General features: G+C 36.0%; 1 protein-coding gene across 1 annotated transcript in view; it reads right to left on the bottom strand.

Annotated features, from left to right (window-relative positions):
• Positions 1-12,311, bottom strand: part of LOC150110696 (paired mesoderm homeobox protein 2-like) — a 69,785-nt gene extending 57,474 nt beyond the window's left edge. Inside the window, exon 1 of the mRNA XM_090395754.1 lies at positions 11,603-12,311. Within this exon, the coding sequence (XP_090251880.1) occupies positions 11,603-11,918 (316 nt within the window). The 5' untranslated portion in view covers positions 11,919-12,311. The remainder of the gene's footprint in view (positions 1-11,602) is intronic.
• Between the last annotated feature and the right edge of the window lie 7,072 nt (positions 12,312-19,383).

Raw genomic sequence — 19,383 nt, 5'->3', positions numbered from 1 at the left:
ATGACATACCTTAATACAGGCTGCATGTTTTGTGCTAGTACATGAACTCACAGAGGATATTATGTTTACAGAAATGACAGTCAAGTCACTGAAGGGTAACTTATATCGACAAGCAAAGAAACTTCAAACATTTTAAATCAGGAAACTGTTTCAATATTTCCGAAAGTTTCCTGTTTCATGTAATCCTTTCATTCTAAATAATAATGCGATGTGTATTGTAGGTATTTTTATTTATCTGTTTGCTGAAGAACATTTAAAAGTTATGCTCCAAAAACCGTGTTCGTGCCCTCAGTATTTTTAACTGTTTATTTCTGCTTTGCTACAGACAATATTCCGCTCGTGGTGTCTTTATCGAAGAACGAGAGACTTCACATTAGTAGCTAAGAGAAATGCACTTTTGGATAAAATAATAATTATTATTATTATTCAAATTAAGTGGATATTGAATCCAACATTATTTCAAAGCCGAACAGAGAAACTACAAGAGTTTCATGCCGAATATAGAAACTAGAAAAGTTTCGGCGAATCCAAGCGTAAGCAAACCTTTCATGAAAGGGGCAACTCGTAGTAAAGGTGGAGTAAGCTCTGATCACTATCCTTAATATTTCCCATATTGTAAAACACATCTCCTAGCGGACATGTATGATGTTATACATGTCCGCTAGGAGATGTGTTTTATTTCCTCCATATAAATAAAGTTATATGGAGGAAATCCTCGGTCGTTACTCGAAAGTATTCCATGTATTAATCTATTTTAGTTTAATTTAGCAAATAAATAAATAAATAAATAAATAAATAAATAAACGTTATTTATGTCTATGTCTGTTTGCGTGTCCTCCTAGGTAACCGCAATGCCCCTAAGTCGACAGAAGCAATACATATGCGTTTCTAGGCATCGACTGCAAGATCTTATCGATGTGTTTTTCACGCTATTCTACAGTTGTCGATCTTTGGTGAAGGCAAGTAGAGATTTTTATTATTTAATTTTTTTTTAAAGAGAAACTCTGTTGTTTAAATCAAGAAAAATCGACCACACACACACACACACACACACACACACACACACACACACACAAAGTATGTATATATACATGCTATTTAGGATTATGAAAAATAATTTTTATGTACTCTGTCACAGAAAGGCACTCGATTCCACACTAAGATAAAAGGTGAAAACCGACAACTTACCGATTTTGAAAAAAAAAAAAAAAAAGAGGTTGGATTTATTAAAAGGGAACTGTCCATTACCATTGGAAAATGAACAGTCATTACCGGATTTTTTTTTTTTTCAATCTTTATTTAGAAGAAACACCAGTAAGCGAATTCATTTTAATGGTTTTACTAGTAAAGAAAGATAAAAATATCTATATTTTTCAACTCGGTGAAATTAAACTCCTTATGCATAAAAATAGAAATCATGGTTGAAACGTGCAATAATTCTTTCTACTCATTATACTTTTTTGTTTGTTTAAAACATTCCTTTGATGTATTCTATTACTTGTCTTTAGACCACCCTAGAAGCTACTAAATGGAAGAATTAACGAGTAGTAATTTGATTCTGTGCATAATATCAGTTGCACTCGTATTCGTGGAACGGTATGATTAATAGGAAGCAAATATTCAATCTTTTCTTATCCTTCTTCTTCTACTGCTAAGTTTTATTTGATTGTAGTGCCGCTGTTTTCAAGACCATCCCCATATTCCAAAGCGATATTGTTTTTCTCTATGTTTTTCTTCACAACTATAAGCTAATACATTTTTTGTATATTAATTACAAGTGCTACATTATTATAGCAACTGCGAATTTTCACAGTCCTGTATAATTATTCTCGTTGATGTAGAAGAATGAGTAACGATTGCAAATAATTCAGACCTCTCATTACGTTTTTATGGTTGAGATACAATTTTGTCGCCCACCAAATTTGCCACTCCTAGGCATTGCCTTAATTGCTTAGTAGGTTACGACGCTCTGGATATGGCAGTCCAAGTCTCAACACACACACACACACACACACACACACACACACACACACACACACACACACACACACACACACACACACACACACACACACACACACACACACCTCGAAGCAAGATTGTCAACTTTTTAATCCTTCTATCTTAACCCCCTTAAATTCCCTTGCTTGTGTGTGTGTGTGTGTGTGTGTGTGTGTGTGTGTGTGTGTGTGTGTGTGTGTGTGTGTGTGGCGCACTGTTAATTGAGCAACGAATTAGCAATGTCATTGATGTAAATACTTTCCAACTATTTCAGGCAGTGATTTCGACTTAGAACCATCCCCTCCTTCCGAGTTTACTGGATACCATAAAAGCTTCAAAATGCTGTTGTGTGTGTAACGAATTCCATGAAGATCCCTTGGAAATGATATTCAAAGTTACTCACCTTGACTTGGATGTAAAGAAGGGAGTAATGAAAAACATGCCAGCAAAGGTTGGTCGATTGGTAGGGCCTCTGCTACTGATGGCTCCCCAGAAAGTTAAGCAAATCTGAGCGCGGTAGTTGTAAGGGGACCAATCGTTCGATGCTGTTTGGCTGAGGACTGGCCATTCTCACAGGGAATGGCCAGAATCACAGAGGTCTGACATACTAACGTATGTCAGACCTCTGTGCCCTAGAGGGCACGTGAGGATATGACAATAAAAAGCATAGCACGTAATCAGTGGAGTAACTACAATTCCTCTCCCCATCTCCAATTAACTTTCACTGGATCCTTTAAGAACTTTAGATGAAAACTACTTTAACAGTTTGCAGGACCCAATGAGAACTTATTTGGCTCGCAGTTTTGTAATTACTCCAAGACAGTTACTACTTGAGTTTTGTGACTCAGTTTTGCAGAACATAGCTGATCACACCGATTATACACTTTATCTTTCAATTTTTTTAAATCGGCCTATTTTCTTTGGAGGGGAAATACAATATCTCGTTTTTATACCATCTCAATGAAGCCGTTGATTTTATACTTACACTAAGTATAAAATGTTCATATTTTTTAGTATCTTGAAAGGAAAAAAAACGGATGCATTAATAATTTTTTTAGATAAAGAAAAAAAAACTAGATATTTCGATGTGCGATAAAATAATATTTATTATCTGGAACGTATAAGGTCTGCCATGGTCTTGTAAAATCTTCAAGGCTCAGATATCAGTGGTCAGAAATTGTAGTATTAAAAATATAAAAAAAGAGACAGGAGGGAAAAGAAAGAAAAACTATGCAGTTATCTAAGCCAACACGCGCAATTCTGTGTCAGCTGTTTGATAACCGAAGACACACATACATAGAACGTTTCCTCCAAATACTGCAACAGGAAAATGAATGATGAAATTTAGATAATTTTCAAGCGCTTTATTGTAATCGAAAATTGAATCACTTGAGGTGGGGGGGGGGGGAATATTTTTTCAGGTTTGTTTTTGGAGGATGACTTCCTAGTAGGAAGTTTTTCCTAGTTAGTGAGTATGGTTTGTCCTGAAAGAAATTGACTACTCTCGTGATGGTCTCATATATCATGAAAGTTATCTAGAAGAAGAAAAAAGCAATTCGAGAGTCACTTTTTTTTTCTATAAAAAAGCGCGATAACTTCTTCACATTTATTTTCTATTCTTCATGAGCTAATTGTAATTAGTCTACTTGTTGTTAAACATCAGTATTCGCTCGGTGGTTAATTCTTTAAGCAGCGGCCCCCAGAGTTTTTCCTATTAAACAATTAGATACTAAATAATGCATCTAACCTGCTTCGTAATTAAACCACTTCATCACAAACTGCTTCGTCATATCTTTATAACACTACGACATTTTATCTTCCCATCAAGAGGTTATTGGGCTGTGATTTGCACCCGTCGCCAAGTCGGAATACACCATGCCCGCTTAGTAAATTCTAGGGATTCTAAACATTGCAAATCTAGGGGCTCTTTAAACCTCTAATTTGCCAGTCATTTTGGATTTAAAAAAAAAACTATGCTTTTTTTTCACATCTAAAAACTAATTATGGTTGTTAGTAATAGCTTTATTTTTAGCTCCAGTGATTTCCTTTTTTATATTCCTGAGTATTAGGAATATCGATAACTTAAGATACACAAATAATGGTCTGCTGCTGGCTGCAGAATCCTGGCACTGATATATTCTTTTCGTACTGTTATATTAAATTCCGAATTAGATTTTGGCTAGAACAACGGTATTCACTTAATATTCACTTGTGGTCATTATTTACATGCAAGTAACAAATGTCATTATATATATGCCCTTGGCCATTTTGTTTAATTTGAGTCTCGGGTCTGGGTTAGTCCCGAGGGGGTGGAAAGAGGGGAAAATAGTTCCACTGCATAAAGGAGGTGCCACGACTGCTGTTGTAAATTACCGACCGATCAGCGTATCAGGAGTCGTTGTCAAGGTCTTGGAGAAAATAGTCAAGAGGAGAATAACGAATGGATAGATGAAAATGGGATACTGTACGGAGGACAGCATGGTTTTGTGAATGGTAGATCATGCCTCAGTAACTTGCTCACTTTTTATAACACAGTGACGGCTGAACTGGATAAGGGTAGTGGGTTTATAGTGATCCTACTGGACCTTGCTAAGGCCTTTGACAGGATACCACATGGAATTCTAATCAGTAAACTGCAACATATGGGTATGGATATAGGGTTGGTGAGATGGATAGGAGGGTGGTTGATGGAGAGATATCAGAGAGTGGTTTATTCAGGAGTAGAGTCCAAAAGACGGCCTGTGACTAGTAGTGTGCCGAAGGGTTCTGTTCTCGGACCACTACTGTTCAATTTATTCATTAACGATATAGGAAAGGATCTGAGGGGAACTGTTCATTTGTTTGCTGATGATGCAAAGTTGGGAAGAGCAATAGTGAATGCACAGGATGTCGAAATTTTGCAGGATGATTTGGATAGTTTGGAGGGCTGGGCTACGGAGAATAGATGTTAATTTAATGTGGCAAAATGTAAGGGTATGCATTTTGGGGTGAAAAGATTAGCAGCATTATACCACATTGGTGGAACTGTACTCCAGGAGATTGACGAGGCCAGGGATTTGGGAGTGTTGGTGGATAGGGAGTTGAAGCTTAGGGGGGAACATCGCAAAAGTGGCTAAATTAGCTCATCAATCACTTGGTTGCTGAAAAATACTTTGACGAGCAGAGACAAACAGGTTATTGTACCTCTGTATCGAGCTTTGATAAGACCCTACTACTGTGCCCAAATTTGGGCGCCCGGATTTCTTCTTGGTGGAGAGGATCCAGAGACGAGTGACCAAGATGATAGCAGGTCTTTGGAATGAACCTTATTAGAACAGGTTGAAGATTTATGGGTTGCAGAAATTGGTTGATAGGTGGCAAAGGGGTGATATGATTGAGACATTCAAATTACTGAAGGATTTCCTTAAGATTAATTCAGAAGATGTTTTTGAGAATAGGACTGGTGGTGGGAGGACTAGGGGACATCCATGGAAGCTGGGCAAGAGTGTGGTTAGCAAGGGTGTTAGAACTAGGTTTTTTACTTTTAGAGTGGTGAATGAGTGGAATAAGTTGCCAGAGTCTGTTGTGGGTGCCATGACTGTAAATGAGTTCAAGGCGAAGTATGATAGATACTGTGTGAATGTTGAATAGTTGTTCTTAACATGATGTTAGGGCCTCCCTTGATGAGTCTAAGGAATCCTTGGGGTTGCCCATACTACTACTACTAATAATAATAATATTAATATATGCCCAGTGGTATTCGAACCCGCAGTCTGTTGATCAGAGAACGGATACGCTATTCAACTATCCACGTCCAGATTCAGGACCTTCCAATATTAATGTCTTAACGCTAATCTTGCCATTCTCCAGTGGAGTAAAGACAACATTGTGAACTTCAATGTGACCAAAATCAGTATTGCCTTTTTTTCTTGCAAGAAAAGATATTTACAGTTCTTTGGTAATACCCAGCTCTCTGGATAAGATATTTAATTTATAAGCATAATAAATTACATTGACTCGGTGAATAGATATGTTCATCTTATTTTGACTGACTGAAACCGAGTAAATAGATAACAAGTTAATTTAATGGAGCACAGAACATGTTTCTTCAAAAATGACTTCTTCAGGTGTAGTAACACTTAAGCAAATTAAAAAACCATAAAAACACTGTGCCAGTATAATAACAGACTTGTAAACTGAAATTAAGTTTGAATTCTCATTAGTTACATTTGAATTATGCCTTTGGCATATTCAAACTTAACTTCAGTTTACAAGTCTGTTATTATACTGGCACAGTGTTTTTATGGTTTTTTAATTTGCTTAAGTGTTACCACACCTGAAGAAGTCATTTTTGACGAAACATGTTCTGTGCTCCATTAAATTAACTTGTTATCTATTTACTCGGTTTCAGTCAGTCAAAAAAAGATGAATATATATATATATGAATATATATATATATATATATATATATCATATATATATATATATATATATATATATATATATATATATATATATATATATATATATATTCATCTTTTTTTAATCACTTCAGTGTTTACGCTTGATCTTCATGATTATTATGTACCATGCTATATTTTTTTAAAAATATATTGTTTAATTTAATATTTATTGTTTTATGCCAAGAAGACCCTAGTGAAACTTCCATAATTTTAGATCAGCAAAGAAAGAAACATAAGAAAAGATATAAAGACCTTTAGTCACCGAATAGTTCCACTATTCGGTGACTAAAAGTAGTTTAGTATAGGTTGCCCAGACTCCATCTTTCATCATCTTCATTGATTGAGAACATTTTCTGTGACATGCAAGTGACGAAAATGCCGTAATAACTTTCGCCTTCTTGTAGTTCCTAATTGTAAGCTGTGATCATTCGTGTTTTATGGTGGATTTTGTTGAGTTCGGTGGTAAAAAGGAAATTTAAAGACCTAGGAGGAGAGGGGCGGTAACCCTACTTACTTGCACCAAACAATGACTAATTGATGGGGGGGGGGGGAATAAATAAAAAAGCCTAGTAAAAGTTCCACTATTCGGTGACTAGACGTCTTCTTATGTGTCTTTCTTCGCTGATTTAAAATTATGTAAGTTTCACCAGGGTCCTCTTGGCATAAAACAATAAATATTAAATTAAACAATATATATATATATATATATATATATATATATAGCATGGTACATAATAATCATGAACATCAAGCGTAAACACTGAAGTGATTAACTCCAAACTGTAATTGAAATATTCGGTGAGGTAGTGAGAGAGCACTCGCTTGGAAATTGGAGATCTCTGTCGCAGTACATTTAATTCATTTTAGTGGTTTAGCCTGGGAACGTTAATTAATAATATAACTCATATTTAATTAGTACATCCTACTATATCATTCTGAAGAGTCCTCCTCAAGCTGCTTGAGAGAGAAAGAGTATTGCTGAAGGATATAGGATGCAGTACGAGTATGCAGGACGAATCGCGAATCATGCTTCTTTCTTAACACACCTTTAGTCAGAAAAAAATAATCACTTCTAGCAGATTACGGATGGGGGGGGAGGAGGACAAAACAGGATGAGACACATCTATACTTAAGCGACTTCCCCCACCCCTCGAGGAAAGAAATTTTTGCAAAATAAAAGCATCACACGACTTTGCCCGCCAGATGTATACGGGATGGACGAAGGGAGAAAATCTTTTGAACTTTGTTTCGCAATTGTGTTTTAAATGCTTTAAATATGCTGCAATAGACATACGCAGATTTTTCAGGTTGTGCATCCCTTTAATTTCTGTATTCCTTTTTTTAGTCATTCTGTTCACTCACACACACACACACATAACTGCAGTGATTCATACACACAATACTTTATTTAATACACTGAGTATATGAAGTTGCCAACATTTCTCTTCTCTTTAGCTTCTTGTTGGATCAAATGTGCTACTCAGTGAATAAGCTACGCTTTTAACAACTAAGGCTCATACACACTTTGGATCACCCATTACAACTATTATTATTATTATTATTACGTGACACCTCCAAGAAGTCCAAAGACTTATCGTGGGAGGCACCTATTCACTACTTAACTAGTAAATGTTTTAAGTAGTAAACACACTACTACTTAAAACATTTCGTCACAGTACTTTCGGCTTTCTCGATTAGGAATATTAATCTTAGTAGTCTGAACGTTTTTGTTAAAAAATATCCCTAGCAAAAATGGGCGATTTAAATTACAATTTGAGCGCAACAGTTTCAAATTACAAATCCCCCCCCCCCCATTGAACGATCATTTCAGAATTAACAGAAGTCCCACGAATGCAATAAAAATAAATAAATAAATAAATAACTAGGCCTGTTATGCTAATATGAGCGTAATCTCCCTTTCTTCGAACAACTTACGAACTGCTTACCTGTTCGAAACTCGCCTGTTTCGAATAGGTAAGCAGTTACATTCGTTTTGTCTATCTTGACGTCCGGTCCCAAATAACAACTCAATTCTGGCTGGAAATTTGATGTATGTTTAATATAATTTGCTAGAATTTGTCATGTCCCTCTGTTTAGATGTAAATTGAATCATTTTAGTGTGAAAATTAGGCAGTGAGATTTGAAAAGGAACAAAATGATACATTACGAAAGACAAGTCCATAAACGGATAAAATGCAATCAAGGCGATAAAAAACAACACGAACGAAAACAAAAAAAAAAAAAAAAATTATATATTTAGAGTGAATTATGTGATAATGAATAGTATCACTATACAATAATACTACTGTGAAACATGCCTTTTCATAATTGAAAGCATCTCGGATACATACTCATTTTTATTATGTTTGCTTAGTTTATGTGAATAAAGTCATAATAATGATTATGACTTTATTCACATAACTGAAACACAGCCAAAATAAGATATCATTCAAACAACAATTTGACTGGTATTACAGAGCAATTCTGATTCTACCCAAGAATCTGAGAATAGTCCATCAGGTAGCGTCGTAGAATATGGACTGTTCCAAGTAATGCCGTTTTTTGTAGATCATATGTCGTTAATGTCTAATTCTTATAAATAGTTGGACATCTTCTTTGAAATTGTACCTAGTGCTCCGATAATAATTTGGATGACTTTGGTGTGTTTAAGCCACAGCTACCCAACTTCGATTCCCTGATCTCGATATTTAGTAATTTTTTTCTGGTTCTTTGTTTTTGATGTTATTAATGGGTACTAAAATGTCAATAATAAAAACTTGTCGATGTTCACTATGATAATTGTGATGTCAGGTCTATTGTGTTCCAAAAGCCGATCAGAGTGTATTCTAAAGTCCCCTGTTTCGTATCCAGTATTATCTCTCTTTTATGCTGCCACCAGTTGTCAGAAGTAGGAAAACAATATTTTTTGCATACGTGCCAATGAATTATTTAGGCTACTTGATCATCGCGGTATTTGTAATCAGTTTGGGCTATCTTGTTGCAGGCACTGATCAAATGTTCTACACTTTCATCTTTCCAATCTCATAATCTGCATTGACTGTTATTACTGATGTTCTCAATTTTTGCTTTCATTGCATTAGTTTGCAACGCCTATTCTTGATCTGCTGGAATAAATCCTTCTGTTTCTTTTTTTAATATATCCATATTATAGCCATTATCCCGTTTTGGTTAGGTCAGTTTTTTCTTCGGTCTCGAAGAACTGGCCGTGCAATGGTTGATCTTTCCTGCGCACATATCGATTATTTTGCTCTTCTTTTTTCTAATTGACTTTTATTTCGTATTGCGTTTAGAAGACCTTCGTGTGAAATGTCTTGGAGCATCTTTGTTATTATTATTGACGGTGGAGATTGTAATATATGGCGTAAAACATAGAGAAAAAATCAATTTACTTTGCATTCTTCTTCTGACGAGTGTCGAATTTATCCCCCCCCCCCCACAATAAAAGGCATCGTAAATGACATACAGTCATTTTATTCATAATCTCAAATTTCTTCATCTAGCATATTTTATCCAGCACTAATTTTATCAAAGAACTATCTTAAATTGGGAAAATAGTTACTCCACAAAGAATCCTCTTAATATATTGCTTACGCAGTTCAGTTCCATTATATCGCGTCACGAAATGCGCACTTTTACAAATCTATAATCTCTTTTGATACCGTTTCTGCCTACTGATTACATAAATAAATAATAGAAAAACTCCAATGCATCCTAACAGCGACGCTATTTATAGTTACATTTACAGTGGCTTAAATGTTTATCATTAGTCAAAAATTTAGAAATTCTTCGCCATTGTCTAAACATGGTAAGATCTTATCATAATGTTGGAGAACAAGCGAGCTCGAAATAAATAATATTTCTATTATTTCGATACCGAAACATGATGCTCGCTACAATATTCAGTCCTGAATTACATAAACATAAATCATTAGTTTCAAATCATTCTCTAGAATGGTTTGAAACTATTGTGATACATTTCCCATATAACTAACTAGAAGAAGTTATTATTATGTTGTTGTCGATCTTCCAACAGACGACCTAAGACCTGAGTTAGAAATTGCATGATTTTCTTGAGTCATCCAAATCATTGCCCTATGTAAATAAGATCGATTTTAAGTTTATGTAATTAAAAAAAAATTAAAAAAAAAAATATATATATATATATATATATAAATAATAGCCAATAACATTCTAGCTTATAACGTATTTACAGTATTGCACTTTGCCCAATGACTTCATTAATTCGCACAAAAAGCAATAACGTTATGTTATCTGATTATTATTTACTAGGCTGATTTTTTAAAAAAAAATCTTCGGCTGCAAATTAAGCAATTAAACATGAATGAGAGTATTAAACAGCGTTGTTCAGGATTTCAAGTTGATACTGTTGCCATTGAAAGAAGCATTGCTACATTCAGCAGAATAGACCGAGTTGGAAAAAAAAATCATATTAAAGAAGGAGAATGAAAACATCTTATTACGTTTTTAAGATTGCTGCATTGCAGGATGAATGTAGGTGAAGGCATCATAATGCGGCATAGAACAGAGACACAAAATCCAGCCGCAAAGATGAAATACTGCGTACATTATACAACCACTACATGCTGCATGTATTGGCGATCACAAACCTAGCATTACTATAGCATTTAATTTTTAATACTTGTTTAAATGTTTCAAACGGCTGTAATTATTTAGAAACAATTTGTACTAACTGTTTTAGTAATATACGAGGAAGCAGGTCCTATATAAAAGCACCTTTATCACGAATTGCCACTTATTCACGTAATAATCCCAAATGAACTGAAAGATATTTTAAGGTTAGTTTGATCTCTGATATAGTCACTGAGGTCGCTTATTTTGATGAAATTAGAAAGTAGTGTCTGCATAAGAATATATATATATATCTTCGTTTATAACTCTTTTGCTAGACGAACGTAATCAAATAGTATCGGCAAGAAATGGATGGAATTGCTTTGGTTGCAAAATAAACAAATTGCACGGCAGTCATAAGATGAATACTAAAAGTTGACTAGATGGGGCGCTTTTCATTTTATTTTATTCTGTTGCCGACGTGTTATCGCAGTATTAGCTGTTTCCCTGTTTCCAATGGCATTTCTAATATATGATGACTGACTTACCTTCATGCTGTCGGTTGCTGTCTTCGAGTTCATTAGAACCTTCTTCGGAAGCTGACTGCGGACTCAGACGATATTCAGCACTGGCATCTCCGATTGCCACTTTCTCCCTGTCGTTGCTAAACACTCGAAGATGGCAATTATCTCTGCGAAATTCCTCCAAGTCCAGTAAATGATTTACAGAAAACCGTTTCGTATTCTCAGAGTTTGGATAGCTTATTTTGTCATCGTAATGGACCGCCGTGTGAATCGTGTTGCTCGGCGTCACTCCGAGATGCGGACTTCCAGGAATATTCAGTCCATATTCCATCATCATCATTGGACGCAGCAGTTCTATTTTTTGTTGTCTTTTTTTTTTAATACACAAATATTAAACACCAGGAGGAGTGTCTCACAACTTATCAGCGTCGTAAAAAGGTTATTTACCGAAACAGACTGTCATTGATTCCAGTCAGGATGAAAGAAAAGGAAAAAAAAGTGATAGACAAAGGAAAAAAGTTACTGATTAGCACAAAGAACACTGTAGAGGACAATAAAACCATTACCAGTAATTGAAATTACGCTTAAAGTGCATATCATCATTGCAGACAAGTTCCAGTATCGCCAACAGCATCAGCTCTGCCTTTAATGACTACCAAATGTCCTAATTAAGCAGTCCGCCGGAAAAGCCCCGAAGTTTGAAAAGAGTGGTCAGCGCAACCCAGGACAACCCCACTTGTTAAAAGCACGGTAAAGCAGTCACCGACCCGCCTGGAAGCAATTTGGCCGTCAGCATATGTCTTCGCTGCACGTGCTCTATGGACTGCTAATGGAGCGTGCAGAGAAGGCGATGACGTTGTCGACATTTGGCCAATGTCTTCTTTGTGGGGTCGGGCCAACGCTTTGGCACAGACCACATAGCGCCACTTACTAGAGGGGTAGCGAGGCGTGAGGCGGAACGATACATGCTATTGACTGAATGTCGACAACTACGGTGATGTGTTTGTACTGGAGTTGGAGTGATCGTTTACGAAGGCGATGCCGAGATGAGCGACAGCGTGATTTTTGAATATTGTTCTTTCTGAACTGCGCATCAGAAGTACGCAGTAACTTAACAGGAATACTCTCTGTTCTCAAGTTCTTGCGATGTATTTAAATAAAATTTTCAGAGTTGGAAGGGTGAAAGCGAAACGCCTTATCTAAGGAAAGCTCAAAATAACATTTTTGTTAGGAAACAATTTTAGAAGATAGACAACAACCTTGGTTATCCGCGCGGTTAGCCTAGTGGCTATACGCTTCGCAGCCTGCGAAAGGAGTGTCCTGGGTTCGATTCCTGTCGCCAACGTGAGGAGCTTAAGGATCTTTCTCAGACATAGCCAAGTTAGCATGGAAACAGGGTTTTCTTCCCAGTTTATCTGAGGTTTTTCCCTTCCGCAAGCAGGCAAACCGGCCCGTGAACACACGCAGCTGCAGCCATAGAATATACCGTGAGGCATAGGGCTAGTCACCTTATCCTCTGGACGGGTACGGTTTAGAAGCTCTCTAACAGGCCAATAGGCCTAACACGTAGAAGGGACAACAATCTTGGTACTTAATCTGTATTTATCGTTTTCAATGATAGGTATTGCTGACATAATTAAAAATTAAGCCAAACCGAAATATCTTTCGAAGTCAGAAGCGCAGCTCCCAGTCTAAGTCCTTTCTTCAATTAATATAAACGTGGTGCACACACACACACACACACACACACACACACACACACACTGCACTCTCTGGTGTTCCAATAATTACCGAGCGCCTCCCCAGTTGGCAAATAAAAGAAAAACCCTAGCTGCAATCCGTTCGACATCAGGGCAGCTATGAATACAGTAAATAAAACAGAACCAGTGGTTATTTCCATTGTTATAGCAATTCTATGCTAAACTATTTCTATTTACCAATCCTCACTGGGGTAGCATGGCGAATTAGGGACCGACCTTCCAAGATGAATCGGACAATAATAAAATAGTTCTCATTCTCCGGAGATCGGATTGTTACTACAGCAGTCAGTTAAACATAAAGTAAGAGAGAACTAAGAATCTCCTTGTAACCAGATCACGTCGCTGTTGGAATGTACACATTGGAATAGTGAGATCTGTAGGATTCTCAGCAATGAAACACGGTTAAATGAACAAAAAGAAGAATTTAAAAAGCTTACAACAGAATAAATATTCTTGAATTGTGCGAGTTGGGTGTAATGGGGAAATTTTTCAGTTAAAGAATAAATGATAATAATAATAGTAATAATAATAATAATCCACGGTACTTAGAGATCCATAAGGCCCATGACTTGCTCATATTCGCTTTCGTAACCATAATTTTAGGATAAGTTGGTTATTCTTATGGCTAAACATTTTTTTTTTTTTTTTTTTTTTTTTTTTTTTCGTATGTAATTTCTCTGGCCGCTCCATGTCTCCTGGAAGGACCTTCCAGCAACGGCTAACTTACCTTTAGTTGAAAAAGCCCTGATAAAGGTTTTAGCGTTCTAGGCTGGGGTTGGAACCTAAGTCTTTCCAACCAAAGAGTTTCGTTGAAACCGAAGCTACGGAGGCTCTTTGTTAAAGAATATAGATGTACTATAGAGGGTAAGTATAGAGAAAGAATCAGCAGATTTGAGTCCGTGATAAAAAAAAAAAAAGAAAATGAAAAAAAGAAAAAAGAAATTGAAGAACAGTATCATGAAAGTTGGCTATATATGATCGAATAGTAAGTTTGGTTATCCAGATCTCAAAAAGATACACTGCCAACTCATCCATGTCTATGCGCACAGTAATATAAATCATACTGATAAAGAAATTAAATACTTGAATGCTGATGTTTCACAACTGTAATAACATAAAGAAAAACATAATTTCAAAATCGCCATTTGGTATTTAATGCCAAAATGGGTACAAAAGAACAAACAAACTTGATAACAGATTCTGGATATAGCACAAGAGATGACAGAGAGCAAGAATTCACCGAGAAAGAAAATCTCTACATAATGAATTCGCTTTTCAAGAGGTGGGGGGGGAGGGAAGTGGTACGAAAGAACTAAATTGACTTTGCCCTCAGTAATAGAAAAAACATATCAGGGCTGTTCAGTTTTCAACAACGGTGGAAATAGTCATGGTCAGTGAGTGCACAGCAAAAACTGTAAAATAATTAGAACCAAAACAAAACACAAACACAAACTCAACATTAAAAAAAGAAAAGAAAAGTGGAGGGATAGTATCAGGATGTGCTTTTGACTTCTAAGATATCTTTCAAGATTCTTCTAATATCTTTCTGGAGACGTTAGTTAGCTAGATTCCTACTCTAGAAACAAACCTAGTGTTCTTCATGTCACTTTAGACCTCCAGTAAGCTGTAGGGTGCTCACCCACAGCGATGAAAAAATCAACTGCAACCAGGGCCGTACTTTACACTTTTCCCGAGACGCTAGAGTTCTCCGGAGCCTCTCTCTCATTGTTTGGACCCTTCAATTGGAGCTAATTTTTCGAGCCCCCCCCCCCCCCACACACACACCAGCTAGAGCCTCGTGTGCCTGTGAAAAGTACAGCCATGTTCGCAACCTGATGTTCGTTAGTTAATTTTGTATTTTGTTTACTGGTTTATGCGATATTCTTAAATTCTTAAGTTGATTTTTTTAACATATTTTTTTCGAGGCTTTTCAGTTAAGCTTTGAAATATTCATGAAGTACCATTTGTTCCTGTCCCGATTGCTATTTCATTTTTGTTTTATTTTTGTCTCTTAATAATAATAATATCCATTATTTTTACTGAAGATGATCCTACATTCTTTAAGATCGCGTGAATTGGATGGCATTGTTTAGCATCAAGCGTTGACCAAGATCATGATCCTTACTGGATATATTTATTTATTTTATTTTATTTTTATTTTATTTTTTCTCGTTTTCCCACGTGTATACATTAGTGTAATTCCATCTAGAAAGAAATGGCTATTACTTTTAGAAGCATAACTAAAAAGTTGCATCCTACACTTAGAGGTCGCATTACTATCACGTGGGAAAATTGTTGTCATGATGAATGACTTCATTATACAAGAATGCTGTACTGTTACGACACGAGAAGTTTTATGATTTTCCCCGATCATTTTCTTACTTGTTGATTATTATGAACATGTTGTCTACTTAAAGTTTGCAGTATATTAAATTTTTTCCTCCTCAGTCGCTGTGAAGTTATCAAAATGGGCGATGATTACTTAGCTATGGGCATTGATAAAGTTAGCTCATAAGAGCCCCACATTGTTGAATCACTTTTTATTTTTTTCCAGAGTTTTGAAGTGGGTGCTCGAGAGGCATAGGATGGGGACTGTTATGATTTCGTCTGGTGTTATTGCAAGCGTCGAGGGTTGTGTATTTTTTTTTTTTTTTTAATTATGATGTATTCTAGACAGCACAAAATTATGCCAGTATATAATTCGTTGGAGAAGATAAATTTTAAGATATTTTATTAGCTAAATCATAATTTTATAAAATATGTTGTTGTTCTTTGGAATCTTACTTGTTCTGACACTCTCGTGAATCAACATTGTGTACACGAATACGCGAATACGATATAATAGCTACATACAGGACTTCGATAAATTACCGTCATTGTATAAACAAAAGACAAAGCTTTTCATGGAATTCAAGAATTAGAATATAATAAACTTTACTAGAAATAACAATGAATAGACACATAGAAAAATATCTTCCAAACATGCATTAAATTTCTGCTCTAATCACCCTAAACGCAATAAAATATCAATAACCAAGCTCCTTTTAAAAGGGCATCAAAGATTTATAATCGAAAAAAAAATAATAATAAAATACAGAAAGACTACATCCGGAAGAATTTGTGAACATTTTCTAAAAGCAATCATCTCTTTGACCAAACGAGCAAGAACCTTCCAATACTTCCTACAAATAAAAATTAAAAAATAAATAAAATAAAAATCTCAAATTGAAAGTTAGAGGGATGTTTAGAAAATTTTCATACATAGAATACAAAATTATCGAATAAGTCCAAATTGAGAGAAAACGTTTACGCATATTCTTTAAGCAGTTAAGTGTAAATAATCCAGAAACATATGTAAGGACCAATATTTGAAAGATTGCTCATAATAGCATAAAAACTATATAGAAACATGGCGATAAAGAAAGTGTATCAAGGTGTCACCTAACAGCCAATCCATGTAACTAATCTTTCAACATAAGAATAAAATATTAATTTCTTATAAGGATGTTCGGAACATGCTGTCTGTTTTGTTTTAGTATTGTTCTATAGTTTTTACAACTGTGTTTAGAAACCAGTGTCACAATTCTTCTTATTTGACACTTTGATCTCAGCCTAAGTTGCAAACTGTCGTACACATTAAGGAGTCTTCTTGGATTACAGCATCGTTGTCTCACTTTCTAACAATGAGCGTTTGAAATACACGCGCGCGCGCACGTTGTGTGTGTGTGTGTGTGTGTGTGTGTGTGTGTGTGTGTGTGTGTGTGTGTGTGTGTGTGTGTGTGTGTGTGTGTGTTATGATCAACAAAGCCAACTTTTCTGTAAAATTCTTCCCTGAGTTAGCCGATTTCAAAATATATTAGTATTACTATAAAAATTAGGTTTAGTTTTCGGCCTTCGAAATAGATAGCTGTCCAAAATAGAATAGCTAATCACAGATATCCAAGTTCAGTGTGCTGAGTTTAATAATAATAATAAAGCGGAAAACAAAAGAAAGAAAGAAATCCTGCATGTGATCGGCATGAATTATTTAGGTTATGTTTATCCGTTTCACGTATTCTCGGGCTGTTTTCGACAGAATAAACTTAGTTTCCAGAAGGGGGGGGGGGATACCTTCAGAAAACAGCTAAATCAGCTATAGGTCAACAGACATATAGACCTTGCGTCTTAGATGGAAATCGAACCCTTTTAGAAGTTTAATAATTGCTCATCTTTGACCAGTCTGTCTAATATAAAGAATATTGAACAAATATGAAGGTTAGTTTCTATCTGTCAGTCTGAGTTCTTTTATTTTATATAATTATATAAAAAGGGGTCCGCGTGTTTAGTCTAGTGGCTGTGCGCTCGCAACCATATGCCTGGGGAAGGAGTGTCCTAGGCTCGATTCCCGTCGACGTCGTGAGGAGCTTAAGGATCTTCCTCAGCCATAACCAAGTTAGCCGGTCTTGGGCGTGGACAGCAGGGTTCTCCCCCCCCCCTAGTTTATCTTGGGTTTTTCATCCCGCAAACGGGCCCCGTGAACACACAGGGTACAGTCATAGGATATAGTACAGCAAGGAAGGCAACGGGAAACCCCTTTCTCAGAGTCAATTCCCTTGTATGATAGCATATAGCTACCCTCCCCCCACCAGCCGAATCACTCACGGAATAGAATAAAAAAGGGCCCAAATAAAAGCCTGTTTCATTTTTACTGTCTTTTTAACAGTTTGCAGAAAAACATTGTTTCCCCTTGAAATAAAACAGATAATTTTATTTTACTCGTATTAGTTCGTGTTAGCGAAATCCCGTAAGCAAAATAAATTTAGTTCCAGATATTCGCCTAACTAAATCCACCACGTTTAGAAGTGTCGATTGCGGACTCGTAGAAAGTATAGTGGCTTTATAAAGCTACCGTCAACGATGATTCTTCATTGCTGAATTGTCGTAATAGCGAACCGTATAAAAGATTCCGAATAACTGTATATATATTTTTTTACTAATTCATTTTCTGGTCCTAGTCCTGCTATCAGACTTCACTGTGTTGCACTCATTGCGCCGCTACTGAAGACAAGTGAGGGGGGAGGGGGGGAGTATAAACTGAGATATTAGCGGCAGATATTCCCGATGCATAAACATAATACTGGCTTATGAGATACTGCTACCTTATGTGAATATATCCTGCTTTTACCTTAAAATGCAAAAAGTGTAAAGTAAAACTTAAGCATATTCAAAAAAGACTCTTGGATCAGAAATGAAATATTTGTACAAATTTAATTTACTAGTTATACTTAGGATGGCAGTAGTATTATGGATAATATCCAATTGTCTGAAAAGTGTAATTTAGATATTTGACTGATGAGAGAATTCTAGCCATGAATATATTTTTTAATGCGAATCCTATCCACGAAAAGTTAAACTTATGTCATATTATTTCCCCGGGGTTTAAAGGTTACATTAATAAAAGCAAGACAATCAGAAACCTACTCCGAAGACTAAACGTAAACCTTTTATTCGAGCCATTTCAGACCTTTAGTAAGCAAAGTGGTGGTCTCACATCGGAATGATGAAAGTCATCTTACACCTAAAGGCATTCACAAACATCGATGCCTGCAATGAGATTCGAGTCTGTAGGTTAGAAAGCGAAGATTCTATTCACCTGTCCAATGAAGCCAGTAGGTATACACTTATGGAAGTTTTTTTTTTTTTTTTTCATTTGCTGAGATTTTCTAAATGTCCCTGCGCTTAGGACGAACGTATAAAATGGACTTTTATTTCTGTTCGCCATCTCTGAATCACAGATATATTTAGAAATAAAGTCTTCCTTTCTTTTCTAAATCTGCTTTTAATTTACTGAGAAGGTTAATTACGTTGCGTGCAAAGTCTTCTTTAGATGCACAGTGTCAGGTATAAGATGATTTCCAGACAGATAAAACGATGCGTGATATATGACAGCGGCGAAGACGATTTTTCACACACGCCAGCTGTGTAGAAAGAGCGAAAAGATAAGTCATTCCTCATCACTCACAACATCTTTCGCTGAGACATGATGGATCGCCCATTTAATGAAAC

This window comes from Typopeltis vanoorti, chromosome 1, assembly GCF_054136105.1.
Source record: "Typopeltis vanoorti isolate ZY-2024b chromosome 1, IOZ_Tvanoo_1.0, whole genome shotgun sequence".
Lineage (NCBI taxonomy): Eukaryota > Metazoa > Arthropoda > Arachnida > Uropygi > Thelyphonidae > Typopeltis > Typopeltis vanoorti.
The sequence above is the reverse complement of the archived record's forward strand: the minus strand, read 5'-3'. Positions and strand labels throughout refer to the sequence as shown.